This window comes from Peromyscus maniculatus, chromosome 9 (genome assembly GCF_049852395.1).
Source record: "Peromyscus maniculatus bairdii isolate BWxNUB_F1_BW_parent chromosome 9, HU_Pman_BW_mat_3.1, whole genome shotgun sequence".
NCBI lineage: Eukaryota > Metazoa > Chordata > Mammalia > Rodentia > Cricetidae > Peromyscus > Peromyscus maniculatus.
Genome location: NC_134860.1, coordinates 5,758,365 through 5,778,434, shown reverse-complemented (window position 1 = coordinate 5,778,434; position 20,070 = coordinate 5,758,365). Strand labels below are relative to the sequence as shown.

At 42.7% G+C, this 20,070-nt stretch overlaps 2 protein-coding genes across 3 annotated transcripts in view; one reads left to right on the top strand and one right to left on the bottom strand.

Annotated features, from left to right (window-relative positions):
- The window catches only part of LOC121826443 (disks large homolog 5-like), a 63,197-nt gene extending 48,792 nt beyond the window's left edge, over positions 1–14,405 (top strand). The window contains exons 1-7 of one of the 2 annotated variants that reach the window (XM_076544236.1): positions 6,377–6,762; positions 7,622–7,781; positions 9,057–9,200; positions 10,053–10,233; positions 11,039–11,172; positions 13,094–13,190; positions 13,352–14,405. In XM_076544236.1, the coding sequence (XP_076400351.1) occupies positions 6,624–6,762; positions 7,622–7,781; positions 9,057–9,200; positions 10,053–10,233; positions 11,039–11,172; positions 13,094–13,181 (846 nt within the window). In that variant the 5' untranslated portion in view covers positions 6,377–6,623 and the 3' untranslated portion in view covers positions 13,182–13,190; positions 13,352–14,405. Of the gene's footprint in view, positions 1–6,376; positions 6,763–7,621; positions 7,948–9,056; positions 9,201–10,052; positions 10,234–11,038; positions 11,173–13,093; positions 13,191–13,351 lie in introns of those variants that run through there. The other variant, XR_013042158.1, reaches the window with a different exon arrangement.
- On the bottom strand, positions 14,045–18,176 carry LOC143267227 (disks large homolog 5-like). The gene is made up of 4 exons (XM_076544255.1): positions 17,702–18,176; positions 16,461–17,042; positions 15,585–15,818; positions 14,045–14,163 (listed from the first exon to the last, which is right to left on the bottom strand). The coding sequence occupies exons 1-2, from the start codon at positions 17,866–17,868 to the stop codon at positions 16,850–16,852; spliced, it is 360 nt and encodes a 119-aa protein (XP_076400370.1). The 5' UTR covers positions 17,869–18,176; the 3' UTR covers positions 14,045–14,163; positions 15,585–15,818; positions 16,461–16,849.
- Between the last annotated feature and the right edge of the window lie 1,894 nt (positions 18,177–20,070).

The window sequence follows — 20,070 nt, the reverse complement described above, 5'->3', positions numbered from 1 at the left end:
TTTAGGTATGTTCCTTGTATTTCTGATCGCTCCAAGACTTTTATCATGAAGGGGTGTTGGATTTTGTCAAATGCCTTTTCTGCATCTAGTGAGATGATCATGTGTTTTTTTTCTTTGAGTTTGTTTATATGGTGTATTACATTGATGGACTTTCGTATGTTGAACCACCCTGCATCCCTGGGATGAAGCCTACTTGATCATGGTGGATAATTGTTCTGATGTGTTCTTGGAGTCTGTTTGCCAGTATTTTATTGAGTATTTTTGCATCAATATTCATGAGGGAGATCGGTCTGTAGTTCTCTTTCTTTGTTGCATCCTTGTTTGGTTTAGGAATCAGGGTAATTGTAGCCTCATAGAAGGAGTTTAGTAATGTTCCTTCTGTTTCTATTATGTGGAACAATTTAGAGAGTATTGGTATTAACTCTTCTTTGAAGATCTGGTAGAATTCTGCGCTGAAACCATCTGGTCCTGGGCTTTTTTTGGTTGGGAGACTTTTAATGACTGTTTCTATTTCCTTAGGGGTTATTGGACTATTTAAATAGTTTATCTGGTCTTGATTTAACTTAGGTATGTGGTACTTATCCAGAAAAATGTCCATTTCTTTTAGGTTTTCCAGTTTTGTTGAGTAGAGGTTTTTGAAATATGACCTTATAATTCTCTGGATTTCCTCAATGTCTGTTGTTATGTCCCCCTTTTCATTTCTGATTTTGTTGATTTGGATTCTCTCTCTGTGTCTTTTGGTTAGTTTGGATAAGGGCTTGTCTATCTTGTTGATTTTCTCAAAGAACCAACTCTTTGTTTCATTAATTTTTTGTATTATTCTCTTAGTTTCTAATTTATTAATTTCACCTCTCACTTTGATAATTTCCTGGCGTCTATTCTTCCTGGGAGACTTTGCTTCTTCTTGTTCTAGAGCTTTCAGATGTGCTGTTAAGTCACTAGAGTGGGATTTCTCCAACTTCTTTATGTGGGCATTTAGTGCTATGAATTTTCCTCTTAACACTGGTTTCATAGTGTCCCATAAGTTTGGGTATGTGGTGTCTTCATTTTCATTGATCTCTAGGAAGTCTTTAATTTCTTTCTTTATTTCTTCCTTAACCCATTGATGATTCAGTTGAGCCTTATTCAGTTTCCATGAGATTGTAGGTTTTCTGTAGTCTTTGTTGTTGTTGAAATCTAACTTTAAACCATGGTGGTCTGATAGAACACAGGAGGTTATTCTAATTGTTTTGTATCTGTTGAGATTTGCTTTGTGGCCAAGTATGTGGTTGATTTTAGAGAAAGTTCCATGGGGTGCTGAGAAGAAGGTATATTCTTTCTTGTTAGGATGGAATGTTCTGTAGATATCTATTAGGTCCAATTGGGTCATGACATCAGTTAAGTCCTTTATTTCTCTGTTAAGTTTCGATTTGGGAGATCTGTCCAGTGGTGAAAGTGGGGTGTTGAGATCTCCCACTATTAATGTGTGGGGTTTTATATGTGGTTTAAACTTTAGTAATGTTTCTTTTACATATGTGGGTGCCCTTGTGTTTGGGGCATAAATGTTCAGAATTGAAACTTCATCTTGGTGGATCTTTCCTGTGATGAGGATGTAATGTCCTTCTTGATCTCTTTTGATTGATTTTCGTTTGAAGTCTATTTTGTTGGATATCAGGATGGCTACCCCTGCTTGTTTCTTAAGACCATTTGATTGAAAAGTCTTTTCCCAGCCTTTTATTCTTAGGTAGTGTCTGTCTTTGAATTTGAGATGTGTTTCTTGTATGCAGCAGAAAGATGGGTCCTGCTTTCATATCCATTCTGTAAGTCTATGTCTTTTTAAAGGTGAATTAAGTCCGTTGATATTAAGGGATATTAATGAACAGTAATTCTTCATACCTGTTATTTTTGGTGGTAGTGTGTGTGTACATAGGTACAGTTGGAGCACCCTGTGTGGAGTCTGCATTACTTTGAATGAAATTACTTTGAATGTAACAAGGTAAGTCAGATAAAGTTAACATACTTTGTGCAATCAGTTGACTACAAATTGTGACTCTTCTCAAGGTATTGTTAATATTTGGTGGTTTTCCCCCACTGAAATTTTCTTTTAAGAAGTTATCCAAATGATAAATCAGCATACCAAAATATCACTAATTGAAATGTAGATAGTGAATATATATGTAAATCTAGTAAACCAAAATGGCAGTGGTTTACTCACTTTGTAAACATATCATGACACTGATATAAAAGTAACCATATTTCTGCAGTTCAACACATTTAAGCCCAGATCAATACAAGATTTGGAGTAGCAAGGTTTACCTGGCATAGGCAGTGTGTAAAGTGTAAACTGATGGACCAAGACAGATACTGTCAGTTCTTCTCCACTGAACTCTAACAAGGCATTAAATGTTTGTCTTCATTAAGGATTACAGCAAGACAGACCAAGTTGACAGCGACACAGGATGTTTGTAAGGATGGTTCCTAGCTCTGGGAAAAGAGAAAGTTCACTTGTATTGGTGGACCAGCTGGTCCTGGATTTTCTCTGTCAATTATTTTCTGCTTACAGAAATCACAACTTTATCTTCTCAAGAAATTATGTCTAGATATAGATTTCTTTGTTTTTGAAATATCCTTTTCTTATATAGCCCTAAGTAGTCTGGAATTTGCTATGTAGTATAGGTTGTCCTTGAACTCTCAAATTTGACCTGCCTCTAGCTTGCTAGTGCTAATATTAAAGGCATGGACCTCCACACAAGAGTTGAGGAAAATATTTCTTGATTGACTTCGTTGTTTCTGTTTTCCAACTGGTGTATGGAATGGTGAAGTAACTAGAGGTCTGTACTGTGGTCTCTCCTGTCTAAATACTAGAGGGAGATGCAAGAACTGTTATAAATATAGGGGCTTCCTTTTTCTTGTCTTATGATAAATTGCATAATGAAGAAGAAATAATGACTCGGAAAACTATAAAAATGTATCTAAGGTTGACAAATCTCCCATCAAATTCACATGTCCATGGTGGTTTAAGTTCATCTCTAAGTAGGACCTTTGAGATCAGTCACCACGACCACTTTAAGTACTTTTAACAAGTATATACACTTCCATGTGTTTATTTTAGGAATAATCTGTCTTATATTTTTGTTTTTATAACCATTTTAGGCTATATTATTTAGGCAAGTTTTGTAATTGTTTTAAACTTTAGGTAGCATATAAAATGAGCAAATTTGGTATTTGATGCCAAAATAGGACCCTGAATTCTGACGTTGACTAAGTTGTGAAGACTGACAAAAATCTAGAGACATTATGTAAGAGCAGAGGAGACGGTTCATCTATCAAGTAGCATTGAGTCAGTTTGTAAAACTCCCACTTGATTTTACTGTTATGCATGCTTGTGTGTGAATGATTTTCCTGTATGTATGTCTGTGCACCCTGTGCAAGCCTAGTATTCACGGAGGACAGAAGAAAAACTGGATCCCCTAGGACTGGAGTTTTAGACAGATTTGAGCCCCTGCTGGGTGTCAGGAACCGAATTCAAGGAATCTTAAACACCAAGTGATCTCTCTAAGACCTGAGAACACACCTCTTCAATTTAGCAGGTAGAATGGGTCTTTGAATAACCTATGTGAGTCAGCCTTGTGGAAATTTTTCAACTGTTTTGTGACATAAATGGATGGGTAGCACCATTTCAGAGCTTTGAACGATTTCTTGAGGCTTTGTTCACAATATTCCTACTCAAAGTAGACTATCTTGCTGGAGCAGGCCATTACTCTACATCTCACAGGTTTCACTGTCATGGAAAAGGATTGAGAAACCAGAAGACATCTGCAGAATCCATACTTGCAGCTCAGCAGCTGGTGGCACACTTTGTTCATGCATTTTGAGTTCACCTTCACTCATGCTATCCCAGGATCCCAATGGGCAATTGTGAAAGGCTATGGGAAAGGATTAATGGAGTGGAGAAGGGAGAGGTTCCTTTCCTTCTAGAAGCCCTTCATTGTCACATTCTCTCCATCTGGCTGTTAAACAACCAGGTCGTGCAGACTGGAGAAGAAACATTTTGACCTTTTATGTTTACCTCTTCCCATCATGTTGGAAATGAATGTGTTAGGTAACAAAGTGCAGATTTTTTAAGACCAGTTGGTTATATCTGATTTGAGATTTATGAAACCATGGGTCTTTTACTCAAGCAGAAATGAAGCAGAGGTTAAAAAATGTTAGTGGTCTATAATGATAACATTGAAAGGAATACACAGATATTTGTGGACGAAAATGGAGACCATGGCATTGACAAGTGATAAAATGAATGACAGTGTAACATTCCCTTTTTATGAAAAATAACACATCTCAAATTGTCCTTAAAGGCTCAAGAAGAGAGTAAGTACTGACTCCAGGAACCAGAGGACACTCTAGAGTACTCTGGTCACAGAAACACTTCAACTGTTGCTTCTGACTGTTTCCACTTCCACATCTGTTGCTGTTGCTACTGCTTCTGCTGTTTCTGCTTCTCATGCTTCTGCTTCCTCTCCAGAGGCTCCAGGCTCTGCTACAGCTGCTTCTGCTGCATGCCTTTACAGCTGTTGTTACTACTGCTGTAGCACAAGGTAAATGAACCCACTCTACAAATACACAATGGGCATACTCACAGCTAGGATTCTGTTATTAAGGAGAAAGGAGAAAAGAATAAGTAAGACTATGACATGTATTGAAAATGGATAATCTTGTTTGACTTAAAAAACAAATTCTCTTTTGGGCTGACATTCATGATGAACATATTTTATTGTGATGGGTTTATACTCAAGGGCATAGTCAGGCATTTCTCAGTATCACAATCATTTATACAGTTGGATCACATTTCTACTTACATGGAAAGCAGTGTTATACAAATACAATCATCAGAGCTGGCAAATGTGAGGGAAGCCCATTGCCTTGGCCTGTTGTTAGAGGAATTCATCCATACAGAAGTCAGACTGCTGTTCCTCACCAAGAACCCACTTGCCTCCAGTTCCACTCACAGTACCTGCCAGTGTCTCCTGACACAGATAGATCTGGCTGCTGTTTCATCTCTTACTTGAACTTGGAGTTTTCTGTCCCTGACCCTCAGGAACGTAACACTGAACACTCCAGCATCTTCCTGCTCCTGAATCTTTTTTGTCTGGCTTTTCTTTTTTTACGCCTTTTTCTAAAGACATTTTTTTATTCCTTTACATGCCAACCATAGATCCCTGTCTCATCCCTCCTTCTGCTTCTCCTCCAGGTTTACCCTTGATCCACCCTCCTCCAAAAGTGTCAGAGCTCCTCCCATGGGGAGTAAGCAGAGCCTGGCACATTCAGTTGAGGAAGTACTAAGTCCCTCCCCCTGTCTGGACAAGAGCTCCCATCCTGCCCCAGACTTCCCGTCTAGGTAAGAGCTTCCATCCTGCCCCGAAATTCCCATTTGGACAAGAGAGCTCCCATCTGGACAAGAGAGAGAGACTTCCTGAATCTGTCAGCTCTTTCTGAACCAAGTGTGCTGATAAGACCAAAAATGTACCACAAGGAGATGGGCAGACATCAAGGCAGAAGTACACACAACAAAATGAAGAGCAATACAGCATCACCAGAACCTAGCCTGCCTCCAACATCTAGACCTGAACATCAAAAATTGGAAGAAGCAGAATAAAACAGCCTTATGAATAACATCATAAAGAAGGTAGAGGCTTGTGTAGAGGAAAAGACAAAAAATGGGAAGAATGCTATAAACAACTACAGTTTCCATTTTTAGTATAACTCGATCCTTCATGTGCAAATATATACATGATATGAGTTAAAAGTAACCTATTACTGAGCAATGTCTAATAAATCTAATGGAATATAATGTTTTGACTGTTGAGCTGTACAGTCAGGGGAAGGTACTAACCATTTTGAGGAGTGTGAAGAATTTGTGTATAAAATATATGGTCCTTGTCTTTTTAAAGAACAATCTGTAAAATCACTAAGAGCAAACTCTGCAGGACTTTTAGATATAATTTTGGGTCATACTCATTGATCATTTTCAGAAACTCTAAAAAGCTGATGTACTGGGTAGTGATTATCTATAGATCCCATGTAACATGCTAATGCAATCTGCCAGTGGTCATCAATTTAAATAAACTAAGCTGCATATTATCTACTGGCAGTAATTTCTGTAGGGTCCATACTGGGAAGTTGTTTAAAAGTGTCCTTTCCATTATCATTAAGTCTATCATTTCTTGATAATAAGGAGATGCAGATACTTGTGGAGAGTCATACCTCACATAAATATCTATAATACTGTTACCTTCTGGACATATACTTTAATAGGAGATGAACACTCACTTTCGTTCCCACATGGAAGTACTGAGGCATTTCCAAACAATCAGAGAGCAATCTCTGGCTATGGGAAAAAAAGGGTACTGAAGCATTTCTCTTGAGACCCAAGAGAGATTCCTGGAATGGGAAACCTGACTTCTGGAGAGTTATGAGGAAATCTGGTTAGCAGGGAGGCAATGTCAGTTCCTCATGACATCAGGGGTGTCTCATGCCTGGACATTCTATTGTATCCTGGAGACTTTAGAATGTTATCTGATGTCACCTGTGTTGTAGCAACACCAACTGCCCTTGGACAGTTGGTTCAGTGCCCTTAAAGTTCAGCCATGAACATGTTGGGAAGACTCAGAAGTCTATTGGGTAGAGAGAAAGGAGAAGGAAAAGAGACCAAAGAGAGGCAGACACAATCTGGCCTTCAGCCTCCATTTAAAACAACAAGAAAGAAATGGTCCAGAAGATGGTACAGTAAGTTGTGGGCAGGAAATTGTGATGTTCCTGCAGGACATGGGCTTGAGCTGAATCTTCCAGTAATGGGACACAGGAGGTAGGAGTCTCTGGGAACCAACTGGACTTCCCTGCTTGTCATGGCTCCTGAAATTCAAGGATTCCAGAAGAGTAATTTGTCTGTCCCAGAAATCAGGAGCGAGTAAGGCCAAAGCTGTTGTGCTGGGAGCTCTTGCCTTTCAATCCTACAGGAGGGTAGGGGTTGAGAGGGAACAATAAGGCCAGCATTAGGGTAGGATGTTCAAGTGAACTGTGCCCAGCAAAAAGCAGGTCATCAATGTACTTCAACCTCAGTGTCTTCATTTATTTACAGCCCACCAGCTCTATGCACCCTCCTTTGTCACTGAGGCATCTTGGTGAGGATGGTGACCATGTTCTGCCCCTGTGTGGATTCTCCATTTTTGCCATGTGCTTAGAGTGACCTGTCAGGATATTTTTGCATTTTTAATGACCTGAGTGCTTGTGGACTGTGTCAATTTTATCTTGCATTTGAAAGCCACAGACTAGTGAACCCTGCATCCAAGTTGAATGCAGAGTCCAGAGCTGTTAATAAGCCTGAGGAGGCTCTCTCCTTAGTTACTTAAAGCATGTGCTAAAGGATCAGAGGAAACCAGCTGGCTGAAACACCTATCTCCAGACACAGAGATGGGAGACCTAAGATGCCCAGTGGGGGCATCTCAATCCATGGCAAAATTCTTTGGGGCATCACTTAATTGCTTGCTTACATCCTTTCTCAAACACCTTCTCAGGTCTCAGGGTGACCTGTTCTCTATGTCTCTTCACAAAGCATGTTCACTTGTGTTCATTCATCTACCCACAGGGGCCTCCAAGGAACCACCACCCACTCCAACCAGGCTCTCAAAGAGGCAGGTGAAGCACAAGGTGGAGAGCCTGACCACTCAGCTCCAGGTGATGACCACCCAACGGAATGATCTGAGAGATCGCCTCATATTAGTAACCGAAGGATCCTTGGACAACAGGTGGTTACTGTTTCAAACTCCATGGTGACTGTCTCAGTTCCACAATTTCACCCTTAGTTTATTTTGTCTAAGAAATGGGCTTCTGGGAGGTTGGGTGCACCTTCAGGGTGTCCCTTTGCCCAACACCATTTCTCTAAATGCTTCCCTGAAGCAAACCTGGGCAGGATGAGATGGGGACATAGACAGTTCTGCTTCCTCCAAATGAAAACCACAGCCTGTGTATGGCCGGAATAACATGACTCAGGGATAGAGGCAGTAGTGTGTGAGTTCCCAGCATGCATTTGGAGAGATCCTGTAAAGTGGTGGCTAGTGTGAGAATGCTGTTTATTTTACTTGCCAGGAAAGACATTGTGTGCTGGATGCTTCTAGTAGAAGCTGGAGGGCTTTTGTACCACATCCTAATATGTGGCAGCAAGGCTTGGTACTGATGTCTGCTGCTCTTGGTCCTCTCTAAGATGACACAATTGCATGCATTAATTTGTCATCTCAATAAAAGCATTTTATCACCTTTCCCTCTCTCAGTTTCTCTCTCTCAGTTTCTCTCTCTCAGTTTCTCTCTCTCTCTCTCTCTCCTCTCTCTCTCTCTCTCTCTCTCTCTCTCTCTCTCTCTCTCTCTCCCTCCCTCCCTCCCTCTCCTCCCTGATACTGTCTCTGTCTCTATGTCTCTCTCTTTCTCATTCCTCTATCTTGTCTGTGTTTGTGCATATGTGTTCCTCTTCACCCTGCAATCAGGGGTCTGTGGTTGACCGTGAAGAGTTGCTTATCTCAGTATCTAGGTGTGCTCTCTGTTGTGGACTCGGAGCCCCATTTTGAGCAGCATAGCCCTTTGCCAGTCTGTTCACCTTGGTGCCAACTAGGAATGCCCTGGGGGAATTTATGAAGCTATCATGATATTGTATCCCAACCTCAGAAATGTTCATGATGTGATTTTAGCCTCCATGTCAATATAGGCACCCTGGAATGAGAATCTCTTATTTGAAGACAGCAGAAACATCACAGTTTCTGGTGGGCCCAGACCTGTGATAGACTCGTGGGAACTCCATACCAAGCTGTGCAGGACTCCTGAGGGAGTTCATTCAGTCCCAGCTTCATCCCTCTTAACACCCTGCCTCTGCTGGCCTGGGACCAGAAGAGCAAATGTAATAAGCAGCCAGAGGTCCCAGTACATAGGAGCCAGGCTGTGGCATCTCATTAAATCCAGTAATATAGAACATACACTGAATTCATGTGATCCTTGAGGCCTGTATTCATAGAATTCTTTGCTTCTGAGTCCAGGCCCTACCACAGGCCAAATCCTTTCTATGAAAAGCTCAAGATGGAACATCAGCAGGTCATGTCAGACCTGCAGAATTTCAAGAATGAGAATTGGGAGGCCTCACAGAAGCTCAGTGAGCTGACCAAAGAGAAAGTCTTCCTTTGGTAAGTGCTTATCTTGCCAGGGATCCTATCCCAACAGTTGTACAATAGCCAACAACAATTTTCTTTGTCTCTGAACTGCAGGGTCTGTAGATCTACTTCTGGTTTTTCTGCTTCATAGCCAGCAGCATTAGCAAGCAGCCTTTGGACTTATGCCTCTTTACTCTGTTTTGCTAAGGTTTAAAGAGACTATTAGCTCTTCCAAGCACCATATTGTCATTCAGTAGCCTCCAGATCAGTGGTTATTAACCTTCCTAATGCTGGGATACTTTAATACATTGCTTTATTGTTTTGATGACCCCAAACCATACAATTATTTTGTAGCATTGTCTTAAGTTTATTTTGCTACTGTTAATAATTTTAATGTAAATATCTACATAGGACATCTAATATGTATCCCTTGTGAAAGGCTCCTTAGATCCCAAAGTGTTCACAACCCACATACGGAGAACCACTGGTTCAGAAGAGCAATTGGCATCACAAGAGGGTTGTCAGGCAGCAGCTGACTGCTATGGGATCTATGCACCCTCTGGGTCTCCTCCTTCCCCAAGTGTACTTACACATTACCTGCTGGTGTTTCCTCATGACAGTGGAATGATTAGGACAGGTGGAGTACTCCTCTAGTTTATGGAAGTGCATGAATTTCTGTTATTGGGGGCGGGGTTCAGAAATAGTTTGATTCATGCAGGAAATAACTGTTCTCTGCTTTTTGCCTTGAGTGCCACTGTCATTGCCGTTGAAGGTTCTTGTTTACATCTTCCTGTGAACCTAGAATAGGGCTGGGTTGTTGAGGCATAGTGATGTGGGTGACCAGAGGTGGCTGACATGGTCTTACTATTTGGAGTGTGTTTCCAGTGATCTGCAGAGCCGGCTCCTGATGGAGCAGAGTCAGCTCAAAAAGAAATTGGATATGCTGAGGCAAGAGAAGGAGAACCTACTGGAGGATTGGGTCCTGCTGAAGCAACACTTGGGTGACTTGCAAGTGCTCAATAATGATCAAGAAGATAGCAGTGACCTCCAGAACCAGCAACAGGAGGTAGGGACAGGCAGCTGAGTCACAGTTGTGTCCAGCATCATTTTCATATGTATCCTTGCCAAATCTACCCATCCAGACACCTGTGCTCTATCTCATCACTTTTCTTATCCATCCACCCACTTCATGACATAAAATTGTTCATTCTGTATCTGTGCATTAGTATTTCTGGGAAGTGAGTCTCCTCTGAGAATCTTTGTCATTGACATGTAATCCCTGATACTCCTCTTGAACCTGTAGTCAATGGGGAGAAACAGATCAATCACTCATCACACAGCTACATGTCATTATGATGGGAGGATTGCTGTACACAGACTTGAGTTTATGAGTAAAACATTCTCTATCCATCTCCACTTAGACTGAACAAGCAGTGTGCTCCCCTAGGCCATTTTAGTACCCAAAAATGGAAAGCTGAATTTTGGGAATTTCTAAAGGCTGGTGTGCTTATTCTAAAGATAACTGCTCCTCAATCACTTTGTTGTTTTCGTCTTACCTCTTTCTCTAATTCTCTCTCACTCTCTGGTGTGTGTGTGTGTGTGTGTGTGTGTGTGTAATGGAGGCATGTGGGAGTGCCATGCATATTGCATGTGGATGACAGCTAGAGGAGACGACTGGGTTTCTCTCTTTGTCAGTCTCTGTCTTATGAACTTGAAGCAGGCTTTCTCATGTGACCAGGAGATGGAAATTTCATGAGATTGACTGACCAGCAAGCTCTTGGGATTCTCTGTGTGTGCTTGCACTAGTGTGAGAATGTATTGTTTATACTATACTCAACCCTCCAATAAGGACACAATCTTGTCATGAACAGGACCAACAAAGAATGGAAGAGAGACTCCAGAGCTTGCTGAAGCAGAGGGAGCTGGTCACACAGCAGAAAAACCTGGCAATAAAGCTGCAGCATCATTTGACTGTTTCTCAGATGAGACCCAGGCAGAAGTTGGGGTATGGAGCCAATTGGGTCCCCTGTACCAGGGCTCTCTGTCCTTTGTTGGCTTTTGCTTATCAGCAAGACTCCCTTCTCCAAGCATGGGTAGACCAACTCAGAACTCAGAGTATTATGCTGGTCCTATCAACAAGAACTTCTATCCAGCAAACATTATGTTTGATACTCCCTGGGTCTGTAGACTTGTGTCCCATCCCTCCCTTCTGATCTCTCTGGTATGTTCTCAGCAGGCTTTCCTTGAACTCAGAGATCTGCCTGCTTATGCCTCCCAAGTGATGGGATTTAAAGGTGTGCCTCACCATATCTGACTGAAACTACATTTTTATACAGGATTAACACCAGTAAAATGAGATTCACACCCTTGTAACTATTTGATGTAACAATGGCTGTCTTCATTGTTTGAGCATTTCCCATGTAAAGTGTACTGGGTATATAATAAGTTTAGTCATTGGCAGGATGAACCTAGGTAGATGTGTCTGTTGAGTATTTTTCCGAACCTTCACTGAGTGTTGTATAACAGACTCCTCTAGAGTACCAGATGTAGATTCCCAGATATAGGCCTAAGGATAACACAGCTCTTTTTGTTTATTGCCAGAGACCATGCAGTGACTATGTTCTCAGACACATGGTCAAGAAATACTACTTTAGCATGACAGGCTCCATCTTGTGTATTACCTGGGTGCAAGGTGCCTTCTGGGCAGGAGGCCTGATCTTTTTACATGACCTTATTCAGCTGTCTAGTTTTCAAAGTTGTATTAAGTCTATGTATAAAAATGAGGTGGTCTTTTTAAAATTATTTTTTATTCATTTTACATACCAACCACAGATCCCCCTTTCTTCCCTCCTCCCAATCCCCACTCACCTTCTTCCCTGACCCTTCATCCCCTCCTCCAGCAGGGTAAATTCTCCCATGGTAGGACAGTTAAGCCTGATACATTCTGTTGAGGCAAGACCAAGCCTCTCGCCACTTTATCAATCAAGAGCAAGTTGTCCGACAAGAGGTAATGGGATCCAGAAAGAGAGCTCATGCACCAGGAATGGATCCTGATCACACTGCCAGGGGCCCCTCAAACACAACCAGCTCCACAACTGTCCCCCATATGCAGAGGGTCACAACTGTCCCCCATATGCAGAGGGTCACAACAGTTCCCCATATGCAGAGGATCACAACTGTCAGTCTAAATTTCCTGAGTTCATTTGGGCTTGGTTCAGTTGTTTCTGTAGATTTCCCCACCACGATCTTTACCACCCTTGCTCATGTAATCCCTCTAAAAACAACAAGAAGGAACACAGCTTGGAATTTTAAGGTTTTCTCTATCAAACCTGTGAGAGCATTGTATAACATGGAGAGGAAAATAAAATAAAATCAATTAAAATCAGGAATAAGGACAGGTGTATGTGATGGTGCATGTCTTTAATTCAAACTCTTTTGGAGCACAGGCAGGAAATCTCTGGACTCTTGTAGCCATCCTAGTATATGGATCAAGTCAGCCAGAGATGCATATTGTAACCCTGCCTAGAAAGAAATAAACAGAAATTGGACAAGAAAACAATGAGGTAGTTGATGAGAAACTCATCATGAACGGTCTGTGTATCTCTACTGTGTGATTATACATGACTTTAATATGCTACTCCTTTCGTTTAAATGGTGTCTCTATACTGTAGGAAAAACCTGAGTTCTTTCTCATTAGAGCACAGTACATACAATACTCATACCAACATCTGATACTTGTTAAGGGCAGAAAATAATTCAAGGCCCAGCTATTGTGTGACACTTATTCCTTCGGGGTATATACAGTGACTGCTGCCAAAGATCAGTGTTGACTGTCCAGCCCAATTTAGTTTTTGTGATATCACTGAATGACTGGTGACATGGTGGATCCCCACCAGGACTCTGCCCTTACTAACTTCCTCCTCTAGGTCAGAAAAACTCCAACATGAGCTGGAACAATCCACAGCTCAGGATGAGAGCCTCCTGACCACAGAGCTGCTGCAGCAGGAGCACTAAGTGTCATAAGTAAGTGAGCCACCATGACATCCCATCCCCAGCAACATGGCATTTGTGGGTGGAGTTCTTCCTTGATTATGGTTTCCTATGTGTGAATAGGCCCTGAATTTATCTACCTAGTGACCCAGCAAGGGCGTTTTTAGAACTGATTGCCTTTTCTTCTTTCACAGCACCCTTTATGAGAACTGAGGAGGCTGAAGGAATCCATAGTCAACTAGAAACACTGACATTCTCCACTCTATGATCAAGGCCTCCTCAGAACAAGATATGTACTACAAGTTGTGAAATCCACCAGTGAGGCAAATATCATCTGCCCTGCAGGTCGTCTATCCATAATCTCATCCATGTGTCTGTTGACCCACTAGTTATGGAATAAAGAAACCATCAATAAGATGCATGAGATTCAAAAAAGTAAACACCAAGAATTATGCAGAAAAAGCTGACATCTACCAGCAAGTGTTCCCAGTGAGGGCCACAACAACAAGGAGAGACAATATGATTCCACTCATAGTTACTCTGAAAGTTTATTGCTACAAACTTTTGGTAGCTGGCTGAGCTGAGCCCTTCATATGTGGAGGGAGATATGTCAACGGAGACTGTGTTGATGTCATGCTGCTATCCAGACAGAACACACAAGGGAAGCATATTCTCACTCCAGTACAGTGCTGGACCTACTCAATTTCATGCACATGTGATAGTGAAGAGAATTGTTCTGAGAGATGATTTAGGAAGGATGTCACCATGAGCTTTTATGTCTTTTGGTAAGAGATGCTCCCTGTGTCATTTTTTACTCTTGAATGGGCACACAGACACATGTTGGCAGACAGAATCATATAGTGGCAACATGGCATAAGATCAACTTTGGCAAGGACTTAACCTAGAAGCCCCAAAGTGGCATGACTGAACTTGTCTTGAGGAAGTTATTTCAGTTCAGGGTTCTCTTTCAACTTGTGTCCAAAGCCAGCCACAGAGCGTAGGACATCTGCATGAAGAAAAAACTCCTTATGTAAATAGTTTTGGTTTGTTTTGGGGTTTTCATGAATTTAGTTTTTGTTGTTCTTTGTTTTGTTTTGCTGTTTTTTTATTTTTTTTTGTTCTTTCTTCTTTCTTTGATTTTATATTTTGCTAAATCTATACACTGGATATACTAAGCACCCCTTTAAGGCCCTCCCTATTCAGTCAAATTTCTGTAATTTCACAAATAAAAAATTACTTCCAACTCTTCATACTTTCCTTTAAATTTTTTATTGAAGTTACTTACCAACCACATATCCACCTCTCATTGCTCCTCCCTCTCCTGCCTACCACATTCCCCCCACTCCTCCTGCCCTCCTCCAACAGGGTAAGTTCTCCCATAGGGGACAGCTAAACCTGGTACATTCTCTTCATTCTGAAAGTAACTTTGTAGTCAGGTGTGGTGTCACACTCCTGTAACATTAGAACTCAACAGACAGGGGTGGATCTCTACAATGCCCAGGAAGCTTAGGCTACATTGTGAGTTCTCAGCTATACAGGGTTACAAACCAAGATGGTATCTTGGGTGTGAATCGCATGGCCTACTCCATGAATATCCACTTCATGATGGAAAAAGATCCATATTAAACACCTGACTTCACATGTCTAGCTACTTCAAAAAACAGAGAATAGATACACACATGTTTGTGACATGATCATTGATACCAGATTTTTCAGAAATACACCTATGTTTTCTAATGCATCTCAGGAAGTGAGAACATATGTTACAGGAGTATAGAAGAAATGAGGAAACCTATAGCGTCTGCCTTTCTCTTCCTGAAATACAGCACCAGTGACAGTGGCAATGCAGGGGTAGTAACCCTCTAAGACGTACTGAGATGTGGTCTTTTTAATGTGCTGTTGCCTTGACCATTCATTTTGCATGGAATTTTTTGAGATTCATTTACTTGAATTTATGAATATGGGTATTTTGCCTGTTTTCTATGCACCACAAGCAATCAGTTTGCCAGAAAGGGCAATGGATTCCACATGGAACTGGAGTCACAGAAGATTGTTAGCTGAAATCTGGGTCCTCTGGGAGAGCTACACATCCTCTTAAAGGATGAGTGATCTCTCCAGCCCCTGCACTTGACTTTTGTCCTTCCAGCCTCTCTAGTGTATTAGTTGGACTGGATTACACCTAATCGAAGAGAGATATTTCTGGAGAATTGTAGGGACAGGACCATGAGGTAGGCGTGGGAGATTACTTGGGATGCCAGGCATTCAAGCAGAGTGCTCCCGGGTTCAGGATCATCGCTCAGCATCTCTTAAGTCAGAGTTAGAGCAGTTATGTCACCTCTCATTTAGAGATGACAATGCAGAGTAGGCCCATCACATGAAATGCAGATTTTAAGACCCGCCTGGGGATGGAGATGGGATAAGATATACCTGTGATACACCAACTAAGCAGTGTTACGTAGAAACTTCACATTTGTCTGGGTGGATGGTATCTGCAGCAAAAGCCACATGCCTCTCACGGAGAGTGTATCTCTGCAAGGCTTGAAAGGGAGAGGGATGGTTGATGCTACTCTTTCACCACAGCAGAAGTCACAGTGTATTGAGGAAAGGTTTCTTTCAGATGTGGGCTTTATTCTTCTGAAGTTCTCCTGGAATGGATCTGACCTGAGACTCACAGTAAGTCAGAGAGTTAATATGGGAAGCAATTATCCTTGTAAATTCCAGTGCAACCAAGGGAACAAGGGAGTGAGCAACAGATGACAACACGGAATTTCATTATGTAGTCTCTGAACACACCAACCAATGTACACATTTATACACGACTGCATAGGTCACACACAGAGCACAGAAATAGGAAGTGAGCAGAAAAAAGTGAAGAGTACATAATGCTGAATGAACAGTTGAATTTAAAATATGCACATCAGGTGTTTCAACTCAGAACCCAAACACAGCTATCCATCCCTTGGGGGCCTAGAAAATTCCTAGCAGAGCTGGATCACACAGCTTAGTCGGACTATGTTGAGGGGATTGGAAAAAATATTTTCTTGCAGATACAAATCTGTCATTCCAACCCTCAGCCTGTCAAAGTCTTCCCACATCTATGGTCATCCAGTCATCTCCAGACTGGAAGCTCCAGGATGGGAGACCAGTCAAGTACCATAACAAGAAAAAGGACTGAGAAGGTGCTACTCAGGCATCTGTCACTATGAACCAAGAGCTTGGCAAAAGGAAGAGAACACATTGGGATGCAGGAATTAAGGAGAAGACCACATGCCACCCAAAACGTTGACAATGAGAACCACTCACTTGGCACTGGCACTGGGATCTAGTCCTTAAAGGCTGCTTCCTACCTGTGATCTCACATGACCCTTGCAAAGCAAATGAGCCACAGGCCACTGACATCATCAATGAAAGCTTTGTGTTGTTGCCAAAGTACCTCCCTGCATAGCAGCCCTCTGATCATAATGACATGTATGTGTGTGATATGTTACTGACCCAGCTCTCTGAATGTACTGCAGCTTCTGGCAGAGCAGGAGGTTTTGATTGACAATTATTCAGATTCTTGAAAGAGGCTAACTCGCCAGAAAGACTTGGGAGTGATCACAGAAATAAACAATTGGATGGTATGTAGGTTGGAGTCTCTATGGGTGTCTCTATGTTCATGGTTGGACAGATGGGCACCTGCCCCCGCTGCCTCAGCTTACCTGCTGCTGCTCAGCAGAAGGGTCACAGATCATCTCATGAGCCTCCTTCAAGAGCCTATTCAGCTCCTCACAGGACTCTTGCAGTTCAATCCACTCCTTCCACAGCAGTCTGTTCTTCAGTCTCAACAAATATACGTTCTCCTTCAGCTGAGTACAATCTCGGAGGACCTGGCTGTGGAGGTAACTGAACAAACATCAAAACATGGTGAGCATCAGCCAGCCTACTTTGCCATTCCTACCTCCAAGTGCCACCAGCACTGAAAAGTCCCAGACTCCCAGACAGCCCACAAATAGAGTTCTCATTAGCCAAGCCAGCATCACTTAGATACAGGCCAAATCCAGAGAGTTACCAAATTCCACAAAGATTCAAAGCACTTCTGAAAACCCTGATTCCAAAAGGGGTACTGTCCCCCTGAGAACAGGGTGCAACCCAAACCTGTGCTTACCTGTTCATGATATTGGGAAAACACCAGCAGGTAGAGGGCAAACACTCTCAGCATGAGGGAAGATGCCCCAACCAGAATCAATTCTGTCCTTGGCTCCCATGGAAACCAGCTCTGTGAAGCCCTGGTCAGATCCCCAGAGGTACTAGGATACCTGACACTCCCTTCATGGTGAAAATCATTTGTTTTTATCCAGGGGCTCCGGAAGCTGGCAGGACATTGCTTGGAGGGGAACAGTGTCTTTTCACACTTAGCTAAACTGAGTCCAAGATGCACAAGGCCAAGGACCACATGTCAGGCTGCTTGCTAAGAGGCAGACAGGCAAGAACCAGAACTCTCACTTTTAGTCAAAGAGAAAGATGGCAGAATCAGTCTCTCCCAAGATAAATCAGGCATATACCTGTAGGATACATTCTCCTCAATCAGCTGTTTGACCTTGTTCACACCGTCACTGATCTCCATGGGCATTTTCTGCAAGTCCGACATCATTTGCTTATGCTCCTTTTTCAGCATCCAAAAAGAATTCAGCCTGTGGTAGGGCATGGCCCCAGGAGAAAAGGACCCCATGAACACAGGCCACAAGGATCATATGGAATCAGGCTATGCTCTGGATTCCTCAGTGTCATGGAAGCCACAGCCTGGCACTTATACACAGGGACCTCCTGGTGCTTATTAAACTTCCTATCATGTCCCCAGGCCAGAAGAAGAAGGAGTTATCCAGGACTGCATGACCACCCTCAGTGGACTTGGAGCTATAGATGATCTCTCCAAGAAGACCCCAGGAATCTGTGCCACATATCTGGTGCCACCAGAAACCTATGGTGACATTTTCCTGTCTTTATAACAGGAATTATCATGTCTGGGTACTCCTCCTTATACACAGAGGCCCAGAGCATACGTTGAGTAGTTCCAGGGAGGAGTCCCAACTTCAGGAAGGCGTTATAAACTCCACAGGGGATGCCAATGTTCCACCAAAGTGAGAACAGTGGCCAAGACCGGAGCTACTCAAAGTGGAGCTCTCTGGCATCATCACTGGAATCCCCTGGAAAATGTGAAAATGGCAAATCCTCAGACCCTGCCACAGACCCTAGAAACACAGGAGTATACACACACACCCTCCTGCCCTCTAACACACACACACACACACACACACACACACACACACACACACGCACACACGCACACACGCACATGCACATGCACATGCATGCATGCACGAACGCACGCACGAACGTGTACACACACACACACACACACATACCAACACACATACACACATACACCATATATACTCAGAATGCCCATGAAATACAGTTTTCACTGTCTCAAATTATAGGGAGGAGCCAAGAAAACTATCAGGCTATTACTTCCTACACACACAAACACCACATACAGTCAGGTTGCCCATGAAATGCAGGTAGGTGGAACTGCCTCAAAGTATGAGGAGCAGGACAAGGGAGAAGCAATGATAAGCATCAGACCTTCCAGCCACAAACTGAGATGAATGAATGGGACAACGTCCGTTCATCTGCTTGTCACAATCATCTGCTGGTCAAGTACAAAGACTCACCACAAACTCACAGAACCTAGCATCTCCTGTAGCTAGAGTTTTCCTGCCTTGCCCACAGTCAGGACAACTCTTTGTCACCTGCCAGTCCCACAGCCGCTCAGACCCAACCAAGTAAACACAGAGACTTATATTGCTTACAAACTGTATGGCCGAGTCAGGCTTCTTGCTAACTATTCTTATATCTTAAATTAATCCATTTCCATAAATCTATACTTTGCCACGTGGCTGGTGGCTTACCAGTGTCTTCACATGCTTCTTGTCATGGCAGTGGCTGGCAGTGTCTCTCTATCTCAGCCTTCTGCTTCCCAGAATTCTCCTCTTTCCTTTTTCCACCTACTTCCTGCCTGGCCACTGGCCAATCAATGTTTTATTTATTGACCAATCAGAGCAATTTGACATACAGACCATCCCACAGCAATCTCCCACAACCCAACACCTGCGAAAGCCTCTTGAAATGCATGTTGAGAGCTCACATGCTACTGTCCCTATCCTCAGACTGTGATTCAGGCCACAGGCTCTGCTTTTCATTTGGATGAATAAGAATAGCCTGTGTCCCCATCTCACATGTACCCAGGTTCCAAATTCTGTGCACTCAGGAAAATTCGTTTAGGCACCAGGACACCCTGGAGGTTCAGCCTCCTGTTCCTCAGGAAAGCTTAGCTACACTTTGTGGGGTCAAGATGGTCAGCAGAGACCTGCACATAATGACTACCTGTTCTGCAAATCCTTGTCTATATAAGTGCCCAGGATCCCATGCAGTTCAATTTGCTCGTATGTTATACTCTGTAGCTGAAGGGTGAGTTTCTCCAACTTTGTCATCTGCTGCTCCTGCTCAGTGTAGTTGGAGGTTTGGGTTGGTGACTTCCCAGTAGTCCCTGGAGGAAGATAAAGCAAAGTGAACTTGTACACTTGAATGGCATAGGGCAAGGAGAATCCATTCCAGTCCCAAGAGGAAGCCCCAGGAAGAGAAAATGCTAGGGACACACTGAGGGCCCCACAGAGTAGGACAATTATCCTCAAATTGGTTCCACGAGCTATGTATCTGTCCTCAACCACCATGGATAGGCATGTGTCTCCCTCTCTAATGCAGTCCCCCAGCCCTGGAAAGCAAAAGATAGCCCAACCATGTAGATTTGGAGGACAGTGTCACCTTATATCTGATGTGGTGCAGGTAAGTCCTTTTGTCCCTTGAGCTTAGC

What these genes read in the sequence shown, in the direction of transcription:
- LOC143267227 (XM_076544255.1), bottom strand. Translation starts at nt 17,868, where the DNA reads ATGGGGTCCTTTTCTCCTGGGGCCATGCCCTACCACAGGCTGAATTCT. An exon ending in GAGGAGAATGTATCCTACAG is followed by an intron (nt 17,043 to 17,701) that starts GTATATGCCTGA and finishes ATGTTTGTTCAG; the next exon opens with TTACCTCCACAGCCAGGTCC.